The following is a 20735-nucleotide window of genomic DNA, read 5'->3' on the forward strand; positions in this document are numbered from 1 at the left end:
GTCGCTCCTGTAAAGCGAGAATAACAACGCCTACGTGTTTTCCCAGGACGACCACCCTATACTGTAATCTCTTGCTGCTTTTGCTTTCCCTGGGATAGAACGAGCTCCTTGAGGTTAGGTGTTGCGCCCGGCCGGCTCATCCCCAGAGCCGGGCACAGCGCCGGGCGCAATGTCTGTGGAATGAACGAGTGGGAAGTCGTGGAGAGGAAGACCGGGAAGGCTCCCCGCAGGATGCAACCCGCAGAACCCATTGCAAGGCAAACCTTCGCTCCATTTCCGCCGCCAGGAAGCCTCGCAGCTCCTGCTCCCAAAGAGCCCGCCCTTCCTCCCAGGATGCTCCGCGCCGGCGCGTCCCGTGATTGGCTGCGCCGCCCCCACGTGACGCTGGGCTGGCGGCGGCGGTTGCCGGGGCGACAGCTGGATCAGTGGCGGCCGAGCCGGTTTAGGGAGGGTGCGCGCGGCGGTGCAGCAGGTAAGCGTGTCCTCCGACGCGGCCGGGCTGCCCCGGCACCCGCACCCCGCGGGCGGGAAGGGGCTGTGGTGGGGCCCGAGGGCCCAAGATGTGTGGAGCCCTCGCCCCGGAGAAAAGCCAGCTTGGCAGCCGCTGCCGAACGCCCCCACTTCTGGTCTGCCGCCCTGGGCTGTTACTCTGGCGTGGGCCCGAGGCGGCCTCCTGGGCAAACCGAGGACGGGCCCAGCTGCTTCCCGCAAGGAGTCCCTGATCTGGGCCTGATCGGGGCCTCAGTGGGCCAGACTTGGAGGGGGGCGCAAGTCGTCCAGCTGGGTAGTGACGGCGTGAGCGGGTAGCCTGGGGCTTTTAGATACAGCCCCTCGGTTATCTGCATCAGCTAACCTCCCCAGACTTAATCCAGTCTAAGCAAAACTAGGATCCCAGCCATGCAAATTCGTCTTCCAGACAAATCCCATAGCCTTCCCCTTAGCCAGCTTGTAGGTCCTAAAGCCCTTTATATAGAAAATAAGAAGCCGCCACACGGCAACCCCCAAGAGTGGCTGAAGAAGTTTTCTCTAGTTTTTGCATAAAGTAGAGCAGTGGTTCTCAAACTTGAGTGTGTATAAAAGAGAGCTTGTTTAAAGCAATTTCTGGGCATCGTGCCTGCCGCGGTGTTGAGTAGGATCAGGGTGGTTCTAGGAATTTCATTTGCACAAGCTGATTCTGATTGAGGTGGTCCCAACATTTGGGGTAATGCTGTGTAGTGGTTCATGTCGGTCTGGATTTAAATTCTGACTTTTGTCATTTACTGGCTGGATTATTGGGAGCACCTCAGGCTTCTTGAGCCTCAGTTGCCTCATCTGTAAAAGAATGTAAATAATATTCATCTCTCAGGTGTATTGTGAAAATTAAATGTGAAGCATTTTGCACATTGCCTGGCATACAAAAATTCTTAATAAATGAACTTTTATGATACAAAGGTTTAGAGAAAATTCTAAGTATGTCAGAGTAATAGAATACCCAACAGTGGCTCACATTCACGGAGAGACCATCACAGTAGAATCTTATTCAAATGATGGTCTTGAAGAACTTCTCCGAGGAAGTGATGTTTATTAAGCGCAGAGGTTAGCCAGGTGAAGAAAGAGGAGGAAAATGTTGCAAGCAGAGAGAAGAGTATGTGCAAAGGCCCTGAGGTAGGAAGGAGCTTGAGTTCTCAAAAACAACAAAGTTTTCTTGTTCTAGGACCTTCAAAAAAAATGCTGTTCTCTCTGCTTGGACTTCATTTATTTGTAAATATCTTGGGTGTCTATCATGCCTAGCAGACTCTGTTAGGTTCTGGAGGGATCAAATTTATTTGTTTATTTTTATTTATTTGAGAGAGAGAGTGCGTGAGTGGTGGGGGGCTTGGGGAGAAGCAGAGGGAGAGGGAGAGACAGAATCTTAAGCAGGCTCCACACCCAGCGTGGAGCCAGACACGGGGCTCTATTTCACGACCTTGAGATCATGACCTGAGTCGAAATGAAGAGTTGGATGCTTAACCAACTGAGCTACCCAGGTGCCCCTGGAGGGATCACATTTAAATCCACCTCACTGCCTTTGTAAACAGGGTAATAAGTGTAGCAGTAGAAGTAAATGTAGAGTTCAGAGGTACCCCAGAGGAGGGAGAATAGCCTTGATAGGGAAGGAAGGGGAGGGGTTCCTGGGAGACCTCCTGAAGGAGGTCAGTTCAGGGTTAAGTTAGCATGATGTGTCAAGTTTGTGATGGGGGTGAGTATATCAAACAGAAGTTTTGGAGTTGTGAAAGAGCATATGGTACCGGGGAATGCCCAGGGTTTACCACTGGTGGGCCTGATGTGGGGAAGGGGCAGAGGGGCAGGGGTGGTGTGGGTCCAGAGAAGGGCTGCAGAGATGGTGGTCCCCAACAGTAGGCGGTCTTTCTCCTCCTTGTGTATCTGGCAGGACTGCAGGTGCCAGGAAGGGTAGGCGTCCTGTCCTCCCCGCTACTTCTAGACCACTGCCTCCCTGCTTCAGAACCCGCACCTCTTTTGAAGTGCATGCTCTGGGCTTTACCACTCGCCACCCCTCCTTGAGGCTGTCACCTAGCAGGGGTGCAGCTGTTACCCCGTGAAGGCTGTAGCGCCTGGCTCCCTGTCTGCCCCTCCACCTCCTCTGCTTCAGTTCTGGACATGTTACCATCCTGGCTGCTCGCTCCGGTTTCATCTTTTAGGCAGCTCTTTTGTCCATTCTCTTTAGCCACCACTCCCATGGTCATGAACGTTTTACTGCTGCATCATCTCTAAAATCAAGCACCCATTCTGCTCTGATCACACTTTTTCAAGCTCCCATCAATGTGCCTCAGAAGCAGATCTTAGGTGCCATGCCTCGTTAAGCAGGTGTTTGAGCCTGTTGCTTTTTCACTGCCCTAGAACCCCTCATGCACCTCCCTTCCTTCGGCCCCGCTGCTCCATCACTGTTATACTTGTTTTCTCTTTCCCCTGTCTTCTGGAAAAACCTCACCTTGGCTAACCTAACTCTGACAGCTGGAAGTGGCTGGAGAAACTGCAGAATTATGCAGACTGGTTCCATTTTGGATTTGAATCCATGTATCTTAAGCAGACTCTCGATATTGGAAATCCTGCCCTGGTCCTTAGTCAGCTTGGTTCCCACCTTCTCTTCTCTTCCAGCTATCAACATGCCTCTTACTGCTGATGGCCTTGTTTCTTGTTCTACTCATCGCTGAATCTGTCTGTTTCTTTGGACAGATTCCAGGAGATGGTACTGACCCATCTCCTCTGCCCTCCCTCCGTGACAGGGGATGGACTGTCCCCACCCTATCTAGGGCCAGGCCCTCCAGCTGGACACTGGATGCGGCAGGGACCTTGCTTCTTTGACCATCTCCTCTCTTCTGCCTCAATTTGTCCTTCTCTAACTGGGTCCTTCCCATCGACTTAACAAACCTACTGTTTATAATATCTTCCTCCTTAAAAAACCTCCCATATCTTTCTAGCCACCACTCGATCTCTCCTCCCCTTTTTGTGACAGATCTCCCTGTCCCTCCTTTGTGACTTCTCTTCCTCTCTTTAACCCTTTCCAGTCAGGTGCCTCTCTTCATTGCTCTTGTCCACGTCACTGTCAAACTCCCTGTTGCCAAATCCAGGGCTCAAGTCTTCTGCCCACATTTTACTCAACCATGTGTAGTCACAGTTGATGTGAGGAACACCTTCCTTGGCTTCCAGGTTCCACAGTCTCCTGGTTGTGTCCCACCGATAAGTCACTGCTCTTGGCTTCATCTCTTGCTGGCTGCTTCTCTTCTCCCTGAGCCCTCGGTCCCCGAGTGCTCCAGGGTTCAGGCACAGGCCTGAGCTCTGCTCTGCTACGCCTTCTCCTTAGGAGTCCTGGTCTGTTTGGGATCCTTGTCTCCTGAAATGCTATCTTTATGCTGACAGTTTCCAAATGCTTACATCCAGCTCCCACCTTTCCTTTTTTTTAAATTTAAATTCAGTTAATTAACATATAATGTATTATTAGTTTCACAGGTAGAGTTCAGTGATTCATCTGTCTTATATAACACCCAGTGCTCATTACATCACGTGCCTTCCTTAATGTCCATCACCCAGTTACTCCATCCCCCCACCTCTCTCCCCTCCAGCAACCGTCAGTTTGTTTCCTATGATTAAGAGCCTCTTGGGGCGCCTGGGTGGCTCTGTCAGTTAAGTGTCTGCCTTCAGCTTAGGTCATGGTCCCAGGGTCCTGGGATCGAGCCCCACATCGGGCTCCCTGCTCGGCAGGAAGCCTGCTTCTCCCTCTCCCACTTCCCCCTGCTTGTGTTCCCTCTCTTGCTGTCTCTTTCTCTCTGTCAAATAAATAGATAAAATCTTAAAAAAAAAAAAAGAGCTTCTTATGGTTTGTCTCCCTCTCTGATTTCATCTTGTTTTATTTTTCCCTCCCTTCCCTTATGCTCCTCTGTTTTGTTTCTTAAATTCCACATATGAGTGAGATCATATGATAATTGTTTTTATCTGATTGACTTATTTCACTTAGCGTAATATCCTCTAGTTCCATCCACGTCGTTGCAAGTGGCAAGATTTCATTTTTTTAGTGGCTGAGTAGTGTTCCATTGTATATAATATACCACATCTTCTTTATCTGCCATTCATCTGTCAGTGGACATCCGGGCTCTTTTCATAGTTTGGCTATTGTGGACATTGCTGCTATAAACATTGAGGTGCAGGTGCCCCTTCGGATCACTACATTCGTATCTTTCGGGTAAATACCTAGCAGTGCAATTGCTGGGTCGTAGGGTAGCTCTATTTTCAACTTTTTGAGGAACCTCCATACTGTTTTCCAGAGTGGCTGCACCAGCTTGCATTCCCACCAAGAGTGGAGGAGGGTTCCCCTTTCTCCTCATCCTCGCCAACATCTATCGTTTCCTGACTTGTTCATTTTAGCCATTGTGACTGGTGTGAGGTGGTATCTCATTGAGGTTTTGATTTGGATTTCCCTGATGCCGAGTGATGTTGAGCATTTTTTCATGTGTCTGTTGGCCTTTTGTATGTTTTCTTTGGAGAAATGTCTGTTCATGTCTTCTGACCGTTTCTTGATTGGATTATTTGTTCTTTGGGTGTTGAGTTTGATAAGTTCTTTATAGATTTTGGATACTAGCCCTTTATCTGATATGTCATTTGCAAATATCTTCTCCCATCCTGTCGGTTGTCTTTTGGTTTTGTCGACTGTTTGCTTTGCTGTGCAAAAGCTTTTTAACCTGTTGAAGTCCCAACAGTTCATTTTTGCCTTTGTTTCCCTTGCCTTTGGAGACCTGTCTAGCAAGAAGTTGCTGTGGTCGAGGTCGAAGAGGTTGCTGCCTGTGTTCTCCTCTAGGATTTTGATGGATTCCTGTCTCACATTTAGGTCTTTCATCCATTTTGAGTCTACTTTTGTGTGTGGTGTAAGAAAATGATCCAGTTTCATTCTTCTGCATGTGGCTGTCCAGTTTTCCCAACACCATTTGTTGAAGAGACTGTCTTTTTTCCATTGGACATTCTTTCCTGCTTTGTCGAAGATGAGTTGACTGTAGAGTTGAGGGTCCATTTCTGGGCTCTCTATTCTGTTCCACTGATCTATGTGTCTGTTTTTGTGCCAGTACCATACTGTCTTGATGATGACAGCTTTGTAATAGAGCTGGAAGTCTGGAATTGTGATGCCACCAGCTTTGCTTTTCTTTTTCAACATTAACGGATATCATTTTCAATGGGGAAAAACTGGGAGCTTTCCTCCTAAGATCAGGAACACGGCAGGGATGTCCACTATCACCACTGTTGTTCAACATAGTACTAGAAGTCCTAGCCTCAGCAATCAGACAACAAAAAGAAAGAAAAGGCATTCGAATCAGCAAAGAAGTAGTCAAACTCTCACTCTTCTCAGATGACATGATACTCTATGTGGAAAACCCAAAAGACTCCACCCCAAAATTGCTAGAACTCATACAGGAATTCAGCAAAGTGGCAGGATATAAAAATTAATGCACAGAAATCAGTTGCATTTCTATACACTAACAATGAGACAGAAGAAAGAGAAATTAAGGAGTCGATTCCATTTACAATTGCACCAAAAACCCTAAGATACCTATGAATAAACCTAACCAAAGGGGCAAAGGATCTGTACTTGGAAAACTATAGAACACTCATGAAAGAAATTGAGGAAGACACAAAGAAATAGAAAAACGTTCCATGCTCATGGATTGGAAGAACAAATATTGTGAAGATGTCAATGCTACCTAGAGCAATCTCTACATTCAGTGCAATCCCTATCAAAATACCATCCACTTTTTTCACAGAGCTGGAACAAATAATCCTAAAATTTATATGGAACCAGAAAAGACCCCAGATAGCCAAAGGAATGTTGAAACAGAAAATCGCCTTTCCCTTTACTCCGGACTCACATGCACCAGACCTTCTCAGCACCCCACTCGCTCGGATGCCTCGTGGGCCTGTGACACTTATGGCTGGAATGGCACTCTTGAGCTAGCCTCTCAGACAGCGCCCCCAGATTCCCCCACCTCAGCACATGGCATCTGCCTAGGCCCCAGCGTCGCCCTTCACTTCTCCCCTCACATCCCACCTCCAGTCCGTCAGTGGGTCATGCCGCCTCTCCTTTTCACATGTGGAAGCCGAACCCTTTACAAGCTTCCTGTTCCCCATCCAGACTTCCCTCGTCAGCAGCTCGGGGTTTGCCGTGGCCTCCTTACCGCTCCGTCCCCTCAGTTTCTCCCCCACACAGCAGACCCCGCTGTTAGGAACTGTAAATCGGGTGGTGGCAGTCCCCTGACAGCCTGTCCGGGCTTCCCAGTACACGCAGGCCGCTAGCTTACACAAGGCTGTTTGACGTGGCCCCGCACCTCACGGCCTCCAGTGTCTGCTTGGCTTGGCTTCTCTCACCACTCTCCGCACTCCACAGCCCCTGCACCTGCAAATCCCTCCCCCCCAGATCCGGAGGTACCCACGTCCTCACATGTCTGCCCACATGTTCCCAGGGAGGCCTTCTCTGCCCCCACTATCTAAAATAACCCTAGACCCCTCTGCTCCAAGCTCTGTCCCCTTCCTTGCTTTATTTTCCTCATACCTGAAATTACTACCATTCCTTTTTGAGCAACTCCAGCATGCCGGGGCCCTGGCCTAGGCACTGGGGCTGCCAGGGGACAGGTGTTCTCCTGTTTACAGGGGGGATGTGCAAGTCAGGTAGTGGTTAGTGCTTTTGAGAAAAATAAAACAGGACAAAAGACTAAGCAGTGATGGGGCTGACCCCATACAAAGGGTAGTCAGGGCAAGTCTCTCTGAAGGGGTGACACTTAAGCGACCTGAAGGAGACGGGGACGTCTGGAGGGTGTCTGCAGTAAGTGCAAAGTCCTCAAGAGAGGGCAGGCATGTGACGTGGGCTTCTGGTGGTGCGGCCCCACAGTGGCCATTGTGGGTCAAGTTAACAGAACAAAGGAGAGAGTGTGGGAGGCCACGTTGTGTAGCCTTTGAGAGTTGGGCCTAAGCGGTGTGGCCTTCGTCTGGAGGATGGTGGAACCACAGGAGGGTCCTAAGCAGGAAGGGCAAGATCACTTGTTAATAGGATAGAAATTGAAGTGGAGAGAGAAAGGGGATGGGAGATTGTGTCACCGTACCTCGGGAGAGATGAAGCCACAAGATGATGGTGAGACAGACAAGAGAATGAAAAGGGGGAAATTACTACATTTAATCTTCCTGACTTGTGCTCAAATAATTGAAATCAAATGCACTATAATGGGCAGATCAAAATGTAATGTTACAGAATCATGTGTTCCTAGAACTAGAAGAGATCTGATCAATTCTCCACTCTCCTTTGTAGATGAAAGAGGCTCCAAGTTTCAGTGATTTGCCCCAGATCAGGTGCCAGTGAATGGCGCAGTCAGTATTAGTGCCCAGACTTTTTTCATTCCCCTGGGGTTATGGGCAGTCCATCTGGCTGAAGAGCCTGGGAGTGGGGCACAGGGAGTGGCTGCTTTGGGCACACCTGGGGACAGAAAAAGTAGAAAATACGTTTTTAAAAGGTTTGCAATATTTTACTTATTTAAATGTTTGGAAATGTACATAGATATTGTGCATCCTTAAATGTAATTAAAAACCTAACCATGGGGTGCTTGGGTGGCTCCGTTGGTTAAGCGTCCGACTCTTGATTTCAGCTCAGGTCATGATCTCAGGGTCATGAGATCGAGCCCCATGTTGGGCTCCATGCTGGGCATGGAGCCTGCTTAAGATTCTCTCCCTCTGCCCCCCCCCACCCCCCACCGCTTGCTCTCTCTCTCTAAACTAAACAAAACAAAGACTGACCTAATACATTCCCTGGTGCATGACCTTGTGCTAACATTTGTGTAAATGCACTCCACTTCCTCCCCCATTACTGTAAGGCTAAATGATAATGGTCTTCAGGAAACATTAAAGATTTCTTGCAGATAAGTAGTATCCCATATCTTTGTGTGAATGATTAGTTTTTATTTGGAGGCAGAGTGAGGAATTGGTGTTCATTTATATCAGATTAATATTAATGCATATCCTTCTTTAAATGAATGAACCTAGTCAAATTCTGTTTTGTTCTAAAATGCACTTTGTGGTCTTGACTGTTTGAATTACACATACCACATTATGGCACATTAGAGTACCAAATAAGAAGAAGAATCTTCCCCAGTCTCACAAGCAGTCCTCGCTGCTCATTTACACCACCTTCTAGGCCGTGTTCATATTCATTTTAGTAGTTGTCGTAGAAGAAGGAATTACTTTGAACATTAGCCTCTGTATTTCCGTATGATAAATTACCATAAAATTGGTGACCGAAAACAACACAGATTTATTATCTTACAGTACTGGAGGTCAGAAGTCCAAAATGGGTCTCACTGAGCTAAAATCAAGGTGTTCACAGGGCTTGTTCATTCCTGAAGGCTCCAGAGGAGAATCTGTTCCTTGCCTTTTTGAGCATCTAGAGGCTGCCTGCACTCATTCCTTGGCTTGGGGCCCTTCCTCTACCTTCAGGGCAAGCGATGCATCACTCTGACATTGACCCTCTTGCCTCCTTATAAGGATCCCTGTGATTACACTGGGCCCACCTTATAATCATATATACTCTCCCTATTTTAAGGTCAGCTGATTAGCAACCTTGATTCCGTGTGTAACTTTAATTCCCTCTTGCCATGCAACCTAGCATATTCACAGGTTCTGGGGGTTAGGATGGGGGCCTTATTCTGCCCACCACAGCCACCTTTTTATGATTCCACAGATGGTTGAAATGAAAGCTTTTATCTTCTATTTTTGCCTTGTAGAGATTTTTGCTGTGAGAATTAACAGTAACCGTTCAATATGGGGGATGTTCTGGCTCATGAATCAGAATTACTTGGACTTGTGAAAGAGGTATGTTTTACAAAACACGGGTCACAGAAAGAGATCTTGAAAACTTGTATTTTACAATGCAGCAAATTTTACAGTGCCTTATAATGTGTTTTCTATCCTTACATTAGAATTACCTGTTTTCCATTATATGAGTTTTTTGTTTTCATAACTAAATTGAAATCTTAAAGCCACTTGAAAAAAATTTCTTTAAAGAAAATTATAATAGTAACATATGCTCACAGTAAAGATTCAAACAATGTGGAAGTACAAAAAGTTCATTTCCCTGCGCTCCACTCCTGCAGGAACCACTGTTAATGGGTTAGTCTAGTTTTCCAGACTTTTTTTATATGAATATTCAAAATATATTTACATGTCTATAGTTTGTTTTACAAAATGGAATGATGCCATGTACATTGTGCTGAAGCTTGGCTTTTCTCTATCAACAGTAATGTGGCGTGAACATCTTCCTGTGATCTGCCTCATACTTTTTATGCTGTAGAATATTTCACTGAGCCACTGTATCTACTTAACTTGTTGTTAATGGACATTTAGGTTTCCTACACTGAAAGTTTTTGAAGGACAGGACCCATAGCCTAGGCTTTTTTATATTCTCTACTGCCTTTAGCGTGGGGCAAGCACATAGCTGATGCTCAAGAAACTGTTGCTCCTGTTTTAGTCTGTGATTAAACCGTTCATCAGGCACTGTGAGCCACGGCCATGGGGCAAGGCATCTGCCCTGGAAACACAGCTTTGGAATTCGTTGGTGTGGTCACGAATACATTCTTAAAGCCGTCCCAGCAAAGGGGAAAGAGCCCGCGCACAGGAGGTGGAAACCAAAAGACGTGACTGCCACAAACTGAGAAGGAGGGGAGAACAGCAGTAGAGTACATGGTAGGGGAGGCCAGGAGAGGGGCCAGGATGGGCGGTGAGCAGGAGTGCCATGCTCCAGGATTAGTGATGACGTTGCCCGTCTTTCAACGGCTGGTCTTCTGTTCTTAAGGACAGGCACTCTTTCCAGGGCCAGTTTCAGAGCAAATTCCCAGAGACCTACCAGACCCAAAGCCGTCAGGCCTTCTGGGGATCACTTCTGCCTTTGTCAGAATGCTGCACACATCCTTTTGCTTCTATTAACAATGATCATGAATCATGCAGCTCCCATTTTCTTTCTGAAAGCAAATTTATTTTCTGTAAATAAGCATTTTCTATGATACTGTCTTTCTAGGCTTTGGGTACGTGTGTCGAGTAAGTAAATTCTAAGCTGGATCCTGAATTCTCCCAAAGATGACAGTTCGTTAACCCCATTATAAATAGGTGGTAACTTCGAGCTGGTACAATTACATCAGAGACAGTTGCTTTGTTGACGTTAAAATAGAGAATTGTATATACATTCATGTTCTTTTTTATAGTATTTAGATTTTGCTGAATTTGAAGACACCTTGAAAACATTTTCAAAAGAATGCAAAATAAAAGGAAAGCCATTATCTAAAACAGCAGGTGGCTCTTTAAGGGACTCCAGATCATTGATCATCCAGGTAACATTTTGCTTTTTTTTTTGATATCTGTCAATAATCAAGATGCTCCCAACTTGTAAAAAATGCAGTTATTAGAGAATATTGGAATTGTTTCTGGGAACTTGGTCAGGGTGACTTTTATTTTATTTTATTAATTAATTGATTGTTTTTTTAAGTAAACTCTATGCCCATCATGGGGCTGGAACTCACAACTCTGAGATCAAGAGGCACATGCTCCACCGACTGAGCCGGCCAGCTGCCCCCAGACACCCCCAGTGTGACTTGTAGATGCTCAGGTGTTTTTGTGTGAATTAGTAATATCATCTTTTTTTTCAGATTTGTTTATATACTTTAGAGAGAGGGAGAGCATGCAAGTAGGGGGAGGGGCAGAGGGAGAAGAAGAGGGAGAGAAGCAGACTCCCCGCTGACAACGGGGCTCTATCTCATGACCCTGAGACCATGACCTGAGCCAAAATCAAGAGTCAGGTGCTCAACTGACTGAGCCACCCAGGCGTCCCAGTAATGTCATCTTTAAATCTGTGTACCTTCCCTAGGAAATGGGTTGTGACATAATATCTTCCACATAAGTACATTTCTGTTTATTTTATTTATTTATTTAATTTTTTATTTAAATTCAGTTTAGTTAACATATGATACATTATTAGTTTCAGAGGTAGAGTTTAGTGATTCATCAGTTGCATATAACACCCAGTGCTCATTCCATCAAGTGCCCTCCTTAATGTGCATTTCTTGGGAAGAAGAAAAAGAGGAAACCATGCAATGCTTAGGAACTGAAACAAATGTGGTCCCCATCCTGAGCAGTTTTAGGTTATGCATTTTAGGCACTGGGGACACAGTGAACCAAACCAAAGCTCACCCCTCCAGGCGCTTGCATTCTAGCTCAGGGAGGCTGGAGGGGACAGGGAGCAAGGTTTGTCCATGTTGTGACATGTGACAGAATTTCCTTCCTTTTTAAAGCTGAAGGAGATTCCATTATATGTCTACCACATTTTGTTTATCCATTTGTCCATCAGTGGACACTTGAGTTTTTTCCACCTCTTGGCTATTGTGAATAGTGCTGCTGTGAACATAGGTGTACGAATATCTCTTTGAGATCCTGCTTTCAATTATTTTGGATATATACCCAGAAGTGGATTACTGGATCATATGGTAGTTCTAGTTTTAATTTTTTGAGGAACCTTTATACTCTTTTCCATGGTGATTACATTTTACATTCCCATCAACAGTGTGCAGGGGTTATAAGCTCTCCACAGCCTTGCCAATACTTGTTTTTGGTTTTGTTTTGTTTTAATAGTAGTCCCTAATGGATGTGAAGTGATATCTTGTGGTTTGGGTTCACATTTCTCAGTTGTATTCAGGTCCCTTTTTCTATAACTTGAAAGACCTTGAAACTTTCTGATTGCCACAAGCATATTTTTTCTGCTCATCCAATAAACAGCTGTGCCCACTGTGATAGCTATTCCAAACAAAAATACCTGGAACAGCAGCTTAGCAAAATATCTTAAGTGCCAGTGGCACTCAACAAATGGAGAATTTCCCGAAGCACAGTTCTGTAAGACGTGTGTGTGTGTGTGTGTGTGTTTATAAGTTATTGTTGATGGTGTATAAATATTCTGAGCTTGGTGATTCTGGCTGGGATCATAGTTTATATTAGAGAAGATCATTAATCTTTGTGACTGTATTGAGTTGTAACACTGGATTGCTTTGTATGTCGATATTAAATGCAGGGACTATTTCCAGGTACAGAATATGAATCATAAGTTAGGATGGATTTTAGATGTGATTATAATGATACAGGAAAGTTTGTGGTCCCAGGTCTACAAATGAAGAATTTAGAACAAACTGTACATGGCCCATTTGAACATGTGGACTCTGCCAAGCCACGTAAGAAAATACCTTGACTCGAAGCCTTAAAATACTCACAAGAGTCTGCACGCAACTCACTCACACAAAGAGCTCTTGGTCTCCAGCCCCCTCTTGAGAGCATGCCTCCCCCCGAGTGGCTCGCAGGGATGGCGGGGTCGGCTTCGAGCTCAGCCGCAGTGAGCCTGGAGGGGCATCAGACTCCAGCAGTGCTGCCACTTAGGAAGGTCCCCTGCACCTCGTGTCAGTCAGTAATGGGCTTCCTCCCAGTTCTTCCGGACGCCGCGGTGCCTGACTGTTCGCACTTTGGGCACCTCCCTTCCCATGGCTGCTGACAGGCTGTCCTTCGCTGTTTCCAAGGCTGAGGAGCCAAGACCTTCCAGAGTAAGGTAATAGTCAGTTGTTCTTGATCACATGAAATAGAGAACATTTCTGTAATAAGCACAGTTGAAGATTTTTTTTTTTAAGATTTATTTATTAGAGAGAGTAAGAGAGAGTGCAGCTGGGAAGGGCAGAGGGAGAGGGAGAGAGAAGCTCCAAGCAGACTCCACACTGAGTGGAGCTCATCCTCAAGACTCCAAGATCACGACCCAAGCTGAAACCAAGAGTTGGTTGCCGTCCAGGCACCCTGAAGATTCTTTTTTTTTTTTTTTTTTAAGATTTTATTTATTTGAGAGGGAGTGAGCGAGTGAGAGAGAGAACACAAACCAGGGGAGAGGCAGAGGGAGGAGAAGACTCCCTACTGAGGAGGGAGCCCAATGCGGGGCTTGATCCCAGGACCCTGAGATCATGACCTGAGCTGAAGGCAGACACTTAACCGACTGAGCCACCCAGGCGTCCCTCATGGATTCTTTATTAATGAATGTCTTTAAGTATAACCGGACAGTGCAACATTGTGCAGTACATTCCCATTTTATAATATTAACAAGCTTATTTCTAAACAACCTAAAAAAAAGAGGAAAACTATAAAGCCATTTTTAAAAAGTATAAAAAAACAATGATCAATTAATGGTGATGAATAATGGTGTTGGGTGGGGGGAACAGAAGGTTCTGTAGAAAATCCAATCCAAGAAAAGCTTTTGCATATGAGCACAAAATGTAGGTCTGAGTATCTTGGGCATTTGATACAGTAAGGAAAACAATATGAATCACATGGTTTGGGACCGTTAGGAAGTTCTGTCCATTCTGCCTTATACCTAAATCTGTAAAATTACGCAGCAGGTATTTGCAATGGGTCAGTCATCATTCTTGCGAGGCTGGTGGCATGATAATTGCCACCTCCTTTCCCCAGAATTCTCTATTTCTGCTTTTGCACGGTAGTTTGGGAAACTGCCTGCCCTGCGTGGTCAGACTCACACAGCCCCGAGGTGGGAAGAGCACCAGGCCTGTGCTCCTTCCTCCATCTCCAGCCTGTGCATCCGTATTTCTGTAATTGGTGGACATAGACAGTCACTGCATGGTGTGTTGGGAATCTGTCGTCACTTCCCGAGTGCCATCTCAATGGGACATGCTTTAGCAACAGGGAGCAAATGACAGCACCCGCCGCCCAGGCCTGGGATTGACTGGGGCAGTGTGTAGGAGCTGCCACTCCAGGACTCAGCTGGGCTGTCAGTAAGCTTCTGTGTGCGGGGTGAGTTCCACTGAGGCCTGGCTGGGCTTTGGATCTGGCCTGGTTTTTATCGATCACATGCTCTGGGTCAGCAAGTCTACAGGATGACTTCAGCGTATTTATGTGCCTGTGAGTTTTCTGGCCTCAAGTCCTGGGCCTGTGCCTGGTTCCTTCCATGTCAGAGACTTAAATGTTTCATCTGTTCCTTGTAAAGCTGAGACTTCACCTTGCAACCAGGGTTGGTTTGTGGGAATCTCAGCCTAAGATGCTTGAAGCCTTCTAGCTCTCTGGTTTTCTGTCCCTTATCTCGGGAAGGAGACTGAGTTCTCACACTGGAACCACAGAGTGTATGGGGTATGCAGGGTATTGGGTAGCTTGTAAGAAGTTGGGGTGTTGGGAGAATGGGCCTCCCTTATGACTGGGGTTCAGTCTGATGTCTTCTCCACAGAAGGACCTCGTTGCTGCATTTGACAATGGCGACCAGAAGGTGTTCTTCGATTTGTGGGAGGAGCACGTTCCCAGTTCCATCCGAGATCGTGACTCCCTTGCCCAGAAGTTGGAATTCTATCTTCACATCCATTTTGCCATCTATCTTCTGAAACACTCCTTAGGGAGACCTGTAGGTTCCCTTTGTGATTTGGGTGGGTCCGAGTGGTGTGTTCAAGGGGAAATGTTAGCTTTTTGTTTTGTAAATGAGCATTAATTTAGTTTTGTGGCCATTTTATCATATTGCTTCCAAGGAGTAGGCGTCCCATGTCCTGTGCATGATTTTCTGTCTCATTCCCAGTAGTTTATTTTCTAGTTTATACAGAGAGTTAATAATTTCTGTATGGAAAGCTACATGGTTTTCCTCAATGCCTCAAATTTCTGAAAACTCAGCAAAATAAAGTTTCCTTATTTGGCAACTTAACATGAATACACGTATGTCTAAGAGGACACCTATTGAGACCACATATTAGACTGTCTAATAGAAGAGAAGTTTGAGCTTAAGCCGTGGAAAGATGCCTGTTTGTGAAGGTCTGTCTGAGCGGTCAGCTGAGTGTAGCCTCTGCAGTCCTTCTGCAGTGGTGCTGAGGGCACGGCTGAGAGCGCCCGCTACTGTGGCCGCCAAGCCTCCCAGTACAGAGCAAATGACAGAAGGGAGCAGGGCCATGTTGATATTTGACTACATGCCTTTCTTTAGTGGCTTCTCCTTGCATTAGCTACTGCCCCCAAGCACCTGTGTTCACTTACTAAAATGTCAGGGGGGCCAGGGGAGGGGTCAGTGGTGGACGGAGCAGCTTTACAGTAAGTCACGGTAGCCATTCCTGTTCCTCAAGACAGTGTGCATGGGGGATGAGACCATGGGAGATTTTCATTTTCCTTATATTTATTTCTGTTTTCTAACTTTTTTATTTTGACGTAAGATTAAAAAAATCAATAAACACCATACACTTTTTTAAGCCCAGTGGCCAGAAGAGGGCTTCCCGGTGTAGACGGAGTGAGGTGTGTTGCTTAGAAGAGCACACATACACAGGGTGCACGGCTCTGGTGCGGCCAGGTGGTCAGGGAAGGAGAGCACTCGATTCCGGGCTGAGCGGCTCAAGTGCTCCGACCTCGCTGAGGCGCAGGAGGAAATCAAATCCTGAGAGGGACGGGGTTGCCTAGGATCACGCGTGGAGCCAGTGCGGCCCGCAAGATCAGTCCTTAGTGAGCTTTGCAGAGGAAAGGAGGGATGCGATGGCAGCTTCTGCACCTCTCCTGAGGGAATCCTGGAGACGCAGGTTTATGATCTGTGACAAGTGGAGACAGTGCACACGTCTAATAATAGGGGAATTGGTTAAGTAAACTGTGATAGACCCATGAGGTGAGGTTTTGTCCTGCCGGTATAAATGATGTTTATGAAGAATTTTAAGGATATGAGAACATGATAATTATAAAGTAAAAGGGCAGCAGATCGAACTATATATCTAGTTCTCTGAAATTCCTGACAAAGTTCCGTCAAGGGGGACATGAGGGGTGGTGTTTGAATGACCAGAGACCCTGTGCTTGCTAGGCAGGGGGGTGGGGGGCGGGGGAGGATGCCAGCACCGTGGCTGGAACTAGAGGAGCCGCGGAGAAAGAGTGGGATGGACGGGGGGGGACCGGGCGTCCAGCAGGAGACCCCAAGCGAACATCTTTCCTTCTTTGCAGGACAAAGAGGACCTGGATGAGAGGATTTCTTATTTCAAAACCTACCTGGAGACCAAAGGGGCAGCGCTGAGCCAGACCACGGAGTTTCTCCCTTTCTATGCTCTGCCTTTTGTTCCCAACCCCATGGTCCACCCCTCGTTTAAAGAGCTCTTCCAGGTGAGTGACCAGTCGGATCCGGGGCGGCATTGCGGTTTCACCTTGTCGACGGTAGTGGTTTCTGAATGATGCCGTAAAAAACCTGAAAATTCGCTTCTGTTCTCAGATAATTTTCTTTGACAAACTTTTCTTGTGCCATAAAGTTTCACTTTTCGGTTGTATTAAGACTTGTTAGGGGTGCCTGGGTGGCTCAGTCGTTAAGCGTCTGCCTTTGGCTCAGGTCATGATCCCAGGGTCCTGGGATCGAGCCCCGCATCAGGCTCCCTGCTCCGCGGGAAGCCTGCTTTTCCCTCTCCCACTCCCCCTGCTTGTGTTCCCCCTCTAGCTGTGACTCTCTCTGTCAAATAAATAAATAAAATATTTAAAAAAAAAAAAAGACTTGTTAACTAGGACTAATATAACTATTTTTAAGTGTACTTCTTAAAGCATTCCATGCATACTTTTTCAATATCGAAAGGATAATTTTTATTCAATTACATCGAAAATTGGTGGCCTGAAAAGAACTAGGTTATTTTACATAATTGCTGGCCATATGTGTTTTATTTATTTATTTATTTATTTTTTTTTAAGATTTTATTTATTTGAGAGAGAATGAGATAGAGAGAGAACATGAGAGGGGGGAGGGTCAGAGGGAGAAGCAGACTCCCCGCTCAGTAGGGAGCCCGATGCGGGACTAGATCCTAGCACTCCAGGATCATGACCTGAGCCGAAGGCAGTTGCTCAACCAACTGAGCCACCCAGGTGCCCTGCTATATGTGTTTTAATTTCTATTCAGAGTCTCACTTACTTGGCGCATGTCTGAGGACCTGGTTGTGTACTATTACTTCTTTCAGACTACTTTCCTGGAGCTCTTTTAATTGTTTTATTTCACCGTAGTTGACATTTCAGCATACTATTTATTATCAGTGTTTATCCATTGTAGTAATTCTTGTTGACTTAATAAAATTAAGATGTCCCCTGAGAGGTTTATGAAAACGCGTTTAAGAGACTGATGCAGTTGCTTTTTCTAAAGAAAGATCTCACACTGTTTCCAAGCATCTCTTTGGAGAGAGCTCATGCGCCACTGGACAACAGATGCACTTCTCTCTCCAGACCCAGTATGTCTCCGTCTCCTGTTCCGTTATGCTTTAGTCAGACACCTGTCAGCATTCCCGAATAGTAGCCCCTAAACTGAAGGCCACAGAGTTGAATGACTTCATGAAAGCAGGCTTGTCATAGAGTAGCCTACGTTGAATTCTGTGCTTGGTTTTCTTTGTCCATCCAAATTTAGTTTTGCCCCCTTCCTCTCCGAGAAGGTTGAAAACACATAACGGTTAAGGAAGGCGGTGAAACTTGAAAGAGTGGATTTTCTCACTGCGAAGACTTCTGTTTATGAAGATGATGGCGCAGCACTGCGGCCGCGGCTGAGGTCCAGCCCGGGCTTCGGCAGGCGGCTGGCCCGCTCTGGCTCGGCGTCCCGAGTCTGCAGGGTTCAGTATTCATGCGGAGTCATGTGTTTCCTTTTTTTTTTTTCCTTTTGCTCCTCTCTACACATGTTCTTTCAGTGGCCGTCATAGATACCTGAGTATGTATGCATAACGGAACCTAAAGCTCTTATCTTTCTCGTCTTCCTGACCATTACAAGGACCTTAGAATGCATTCACCTCCTTCATCCCCTCCTTCCCAGCTCACTTACTGTTACTGTCGAGTATTTCAGTTACATACTTGAACCCCACACGTTACGGAATCTTATTATTTGATGCCGTCTGTGTGTGTATGGATTTACCCTTCTGTTCACCCATAGATGTGCTCGCTCTTCCGTCTTGCGTTAAGGACCTTCCGTCTGTAATCATCTTCTCTGCCTCACATACATCCCTTTAGAGTCTCCTTTAGGTGACAATCTCTTTCCGTTCTCGCTTGTCTGAAATGTCTCTGTTGCTTTTTTAGTCAGGGTCCAGAATGGTAGGCTTACAGCTATTTTCTTTCTTTCTTTTTTTTTTTTTAAGATTTATTTATTTTGAGAGAGAGAGAGAGAGCGCATGCGTGTGGGGCAGGGAGGGGCAGTGGGAGATGGAAAGAGAGAGAATCTCAAACTCCATGCTGAACTCAGAGCCCAATGTGGGCTGGATCTCACAACCCCGAGATCATGACCTGAGCCGAAACTAAGAGTCGGGCTCAACCCACTGAGCCACCCGGGCGCACCCTTGATAACAAGGTGTTGTTATCACCCCGCTCCCGTTGTTGCTATTGGAGGTCGGCCAACAGTCTAATTGCTCTTCCTGTGTAGGTGTTCTGTCTTATTTCTCTGACCTTTGAGGTTGTGTAATTTTACTATGGCATGTCTAGGGGTAGATTTCTATTTTTACTTGGGATTTGTTGGGCTTCCTGGATGTGACGTTTTGTGTCTTTGAACGACTCTGGAAAATTCTGTTTCCTCGTCATATATTGCCTCTCCTCTTTATTATCTTTTTCTGGATGTCTGATTAAATCTACATTTAATCTATGTATCTGATTAAATCTGCATTAGACTTGCTTCTTCTATCCTGTCTTTTTTTTTCATTTAAAAAATTTGTGACAAAATACACATAAAATAAAATTTACCATCTCAACCATTGTGAAGTGTACAGTTCAGTAGAGTCAAGGATGTTCACAGTGTTGAGCCCTCCATGTGTCTTAACATCTTTATTTTCCATCTCGTGATCTCTGTCAGGACTGTATTCTGGGTGATTTATTCACACCTGTCTTCAGTCTAATCTGTTCTTTAATTCTTAATTGAATTTGTAATTTCACTTACTAACTTTTGTTAATAGAAGTTCTTTTTGTTTTTTAATTCAAATTTACTGGGTCATTTTTTATAGTCTCTTGTTCTTTGCTCATATTTTCAACCCTTTCTTTTTATTTCTTTACCATATTATAATTTGTGTTATATTCTTTGTTAATTTTAACATCAGGAGCCTTTATAGATTTGATCCTGCTGTGTTTAATTTCTGCTGGTTCATTCAGGGCGCCTTCTATCTTTTTTTGAAAAAAAAAAATTAGTTATTTTGAGTTTTGACAATGAGTTTATTCTACTTGGGACTTGTGGGAGTTTTTTGAGGCCTGAGTGGAGTTTGGTTCTTTCAGAGATCTGCATTTGCATCTCTCAGTCATCTAGGGCATTACCAACCCAGGATCATTTTAAATTAAATTTCTTTGCTCAAGGCTTTGGGAACCACCTAGATAGTTTCAGTTTAGGCTGCAATCTTTAATGAGACTAGTTTGGGTTATGAAGTTTCAAATGAGGTTTTTCCTCCCTTCTACCTAATGTCAAGGTCAAGACAGGTAGATTTTCTTGCTGTCGCCTTCTAGACAGTGGATTGGTTTGTCCTTGACTTTTTCCTGATGGTATAGTCCTTTGGGATCCCAGGGTTTTTTTCGAAAGATTTTATTTATTTTTGAGAGAGAGAGAGAGTGCACGAAAGGGGGGAGGGACAGAGGGAGAAGCAGGCTCCCCACTAAGCAGGGAGCCTGATGCAAGACTCGATCCTAGGACCCTGGGATCATGACCTGAGCTGAAGGCAGACGCCTAACCAACTGAGCCACCCAGGTGCCCTGGGATCCCAGTTTTGTGCTAGGGTCTCCTATTAGATTGTTTACTATGAGTGGATCCTATTGTCTTCGTCTTCTGTACCATGACCGCTCTTAGAACTAAGGTGTAAGGTCTTCTAGACTCTGAGTTATCCTTAGAGTGAAAACTGTCACTTTTAGCCTCTGCTTTTCCTTTCTTGCCACTTGGGGATGGATTTTAAAATATGGTTAACTTATGCAGCTTCTTTAGTTGTTTTCATTGCTTTTTCAGGTTATCTTTTCTGCTGAGGTGTCAGGAAAGAAAATTATTTTGTAGAGATTGTAATGAGCTCTTTTCAGCAAATTGTTTGTCAGTGAGCATCTCCTTGCAGAAATATTTAGGTATTCCTCTAGTTGATTACTTCCAGAAAAACTTTTGGGCACTTAGGTGCCAGGGACCAAGTCAAGCTTAGTTAGTGAAAATGGAAAGAAATGGAAGGAATTCTTGTGGGCTCTGCGAGGGAGGG

General features: G+C 45.5%; 1 protein-coding gene across 5 annotated transcripts in view; it reads left to right on the forward strand.

Moving 5' to 3' along the window:
• Nucleotides 1-361: 361 nt before the first annotated feature.
• ARMC9 (armadillo repeat containing 9) overlaps nucleotides 362-20735 on the forward strand; it is a 151632-nt gene continuing 131258 nt past the window's right edge. For all 5 annotated transcript variants that reach the window (XM_036110120.2, XM_078071451.1, XM_036110119.2 and 2 more), the window contains exons 1-5: nucleotides 362-472; nucleotides 9285-9372; nucleotides 10758-10883; nucleotides 14804-14974; nucleotides 16528-16683. In XM_036110120.2, the coding sequence (XP_035966013.2) occupies nucleotides 9322-9372; nucleotides 10758-10883; nucleotides 14804-14974; nucleotides 16528-16683 (504 nt within the window). In that variant the 5' untranslated portion in view covers nucleotides 362-472; nucleotides 9285-9321. The remainder of the gene's footprint in view (nucleotides 473-9284; nucleotides 9373-10757; nucleotides 10884-14803; nucleotides 14975-16527; nucleotides 16684-20735) is intronic.

This window comes from Halichoerus grypus, chromosome 4 (genome assembly GCF_964656455.1).
Source record: "Halichoerus grypus chromosome 4, mHalGry1.hap1.1, whole genome shotgun sequence".
Classification (NCBI taxonomy): domain Eukaryota; kingdom Metazoa; phylum Chordata; class Mammalia; order Carnivora; family Phocidae; genus Halichoerus; species Halichoerus grypus.